Below are 3,150 nucleotides of genomic sequence, written 5' to 3' on the forward strand. Positions count from 1 at the left end.
TAATAAATAATAAATAATAAAATATATCTAATATGTATAACTTATTTATTAAAAACATATTTTAAAAATTGTTTTCAGATAATGTACTATTTAAATATTAAAAAATATTTTTTAAAAAATAATTTATATTTCTATAAAATATTTTTCAGATTTTATTTTTTTGAAAACTGTTTTGAATCTTACCTTTAGACGTCTCTCGTGAGACCATAGTCATCTGTCTAATGGGTCGTACCCTTAATTAACCTTAGTTTACTTTTTTACGCGCCTCACGGGAGAACTCCCCTTCCCCAACCCGCATATATTTGTGCTCCGAAACTTCTTGGTTCCGGACAATTTTCACTAGGAATCCAAAACAATCAATAGGCTCCCAACAAGAACACTTCACTTCATCAACCTCGATATCACTTGCATGCTAAATTCCATTTCGGTACCATTTTCATTTCAAAATTATTGCTTTACATCGACTGAAATAAACAGAATCAAACATTATCAGATTCAATGGATTGGGGAAAAGTAACCGCCGAGGATCTGATCGATGCATTTCGTGAAGTTGACTGGTCATCACCGCCACGACCTCTCTCCGAATTCTTCTCCCGGTTCACCGTCCCTCGATCATCGGCCAAATGGCACAGCCGTTTTAAATGCAATCTCTACTAGTAATTTTTCTCTTTTTTTTCTTAGAATTTGAGTCAGGTTGAATATTGATCGGTACTGTTTAGTCACCGAGAAAACAAATGAAATTGTTCCAAAAACAAGAAAATTCTTTGATTTTTGATCTTGAGTGTGTTCTGCGAATCGTAGATCAAATGCTATTTTTTTTCAGTTTCTCACTTGATTTTTCTGCTTTTCTATCTTGCAGTTATCGAACCAATTATTTCATTCTGATTGTTCTCGTTGTTGGTAAGTACACAGGCTCGAATTTATTTTACTAGATACATTTTCTTTTTCCTTCTAATTTCTTTGATTTTGCAGGTTTGGGATTCTTGAGGAGGCCGGTTTCCATTTTAGCTGCGATTTTAACAGTGTTAAGCATAGCTTTTCTGAACGATAGGTAATCTACGTTACAAGTATCTGAATTTCAAGTAACTGCGGTTGTTGTTTTGAATGTTACCTTTGAATGGATGGATGAACTCTAATGCTCTAGTATTGAAGTTTGCTATGCTTAGATTTAGTTTTCACATTTATAGTTGCTAATAATTGTTTGTCATATAGTTTTGCTGGTACTTTTAGTGAGAAGGTGACTAGAACTGTGAGGCAATTCTATCCACATTTAGCAGCTAAGATGAGGCCTCCCCTTACGTAAGTTTTATTTACTTCTGACAATGTCTGCAGAGTATATATTCTTGATTTTGGTTCTTAGGTATTAACTTTTCCATTATTGCTAGGTCTGTTATTCGTGGACGTCCATCAACTAAAAGAATAGTTCACATATGTGGTCGGCCTCGTTGGGTTTTTGTCATCATATTTTCTTCTGGTATCAATATGTTTGAGAAATGTTCTTGTACTTATTACAGCAGAGTTAATTAATTTGCAGATGAATGGAGTATAAGACGACTTATTTTACCATTCTTGTTACAGTAAGTTTCATCCTCTGGTATGTATCCTGTGGTCTCTTGACTGTGCTATGGGCACTTGCCGTTGCACTTCTCGGTAAGTCACCCTCGTGTCTTTCTTCCTCATCTCCCACCATAAGCTTGTCGTTAAATCTAAAACTCTTTCTCTTTTCAGCCATTCTTCTTCATGCAAGTTTTAGAACACCGAACCTGAAGGCTCGTCTTAACACTTTCCATGAGGAGTTTCGTGCAGTTTGGCGCAATTACAGTGAGCTATGAGCTCACAGTCTATATCATGTGAGTTTGCATCCAATTTTTTATGTTGATTTGGTTTCATTTTTTGTTTATCTAGGGTTTCATTTGATTAAGAGTTTAGTGCTGTTACTCTGGTTTTACTTCTATACTTTCAGCTTTTAACCTGTTGTTCATGTTCACCTCTTTTAATGATTATGGAACATTGTTTATGTTCATGTTACATGCTACTCGTATATTCCATTAAAATAGACATTTTAGTTCGCTAACATGATATGCATATGGTGCATTAAGATTTTCTCTTATGTTGTCTCATTTATTTGTGTTCTCTTGTCCAGACATGCCTGATGTTATGACACCTTCTCTAAATAATGCTCTACTTGTTGCTGATTCTCTTTAAGTATCATTTAGTGCTTGATTTCCATCGGAGTAGTAATTCTGCTATTGAAATGGAACTTATTATTCTAGGGTTAAATACTAGTTGGTAAGTGCTTTCTTGATTATTGGAGTAGGGTTACTCAAATGATTTGTCTTTAGCTATTGCTGATACATTTGGTCGCTTCCTTGAAGAAAATATGGCTCTAGCAACTCCCATTCCTGTCCCATGGTAAAAAATGAGGAAAACATTGAATTGAATAGAGATACAAATGAGTTATCTTTAGCAGTTCCTGAATATTTTGGTTGTCACGGCCGTTGGGGTCCTACATGACAATAATACTTGGTATTTTTTTTTATGTCATATGCAACAAGGAAAACAGTTACTTCTCTAATATAATATCACAAGGTGGTCTTGGATTAGGTAAAACAATTTTTATGGACTAGATTCATGTTTATCCCCCTGGTTTACACCGGGTCTAGTCAACTGACCAGGCCCTTCTAAGTTTAACCACTCTCTTGAATCATTGTAGTAGTAAAACTTGGGAGAACTACTTGTCCCAAAATTTGTTGTCACTATCATTTCTGAACCTGATGCATTTCTTCTCTTATAACTTCTATCTTCTACAGCACTTCTTTTATTCATTTGTATTCTGCTTCTGGTACGTGAGTGGTATGGCTTAAACATCAGTACTTGTTGTGGAGTTCATTTTACGACCCTGATTGCCGATATTCGGTTTCAGGCTGCTGTCTATGTTTTTTTTCGGAATAATTTCTTTAGCTGGATCAAGGTGAAGAAGGGTGCTGATCTTTTCGTAAACAGAGAAGTTGTAAATTGTCAGGACCTCTCTTTGCCTCTGTAAATCTGTTTTCATTCCTTTTCGGAGAGACCACGGAGGAATTTTACCGGTAGCCTCCTTCAACGAAGGGAAAAACACAGTTCGGATTCCGTTGTAACTGCTGATATTTC

General features: G+C 35.5%; 1 protein-coding gene across 2 annotated transcripts; it reads left to right on the forward strand.

The window, feature by feature from the left end:
• The first annotated feature begins 335 nt into the window (after positions 1–335).
• Positions 336–2,917, forward strand: LOC120157426 (PRA1 family protein A1-like). 2 transcript variants are annotated; one of them, XM_039168549.1, is made up of 8 exons: positions 336–656; positions 860–900; positions 973–1,051; positions 1,213–1,299; positions 1,386–1,474; positions 1,579–1,650; positions 1,729–1,850; positions 2,605–2,917. In XM_039168549.1, exons 1-7 carry the CDS (start codon positions 499–501, stop codon positions 1,830–1,832), a joined length of 630 nt encoding a protein of 209 aa, XP_039024480.1. In that variant the 5' UTR covers positions 336–498; the 3' UTR covers positions 1,833–1,850; positions 2,605–2,917. The 2 variants fall into 2 exon arrangements, with proteins under 2 accessions (XP_039024480.1, XP_039024479.1); XM_039168548.1 differs by lacking the exon at positions 2,605–2,917 and adding an exon at positions 2,144–2,285.
• The last annotated feature ends 233 nt before the right edge of the window (positions 2,918–3,150 follow it).

Source organism: Hibiscus syriacus, unplaced genomic scaffold (genome assembly GCF_006381635.1).
Source record: "Hibiscus syriacus cultivar Baekdansim isolate YM2019G1 unplaced genomic scaffold, ASM638163v2 tig00111263_pilon, whole genome shotgun sequence".
Lineage (NCBI taxonomy): Eukaryota > Viridiplantae > Streptophyta > Magnoliopsida > Malvales > Malvaceae > Hibiscus > Hibiscus syriacus.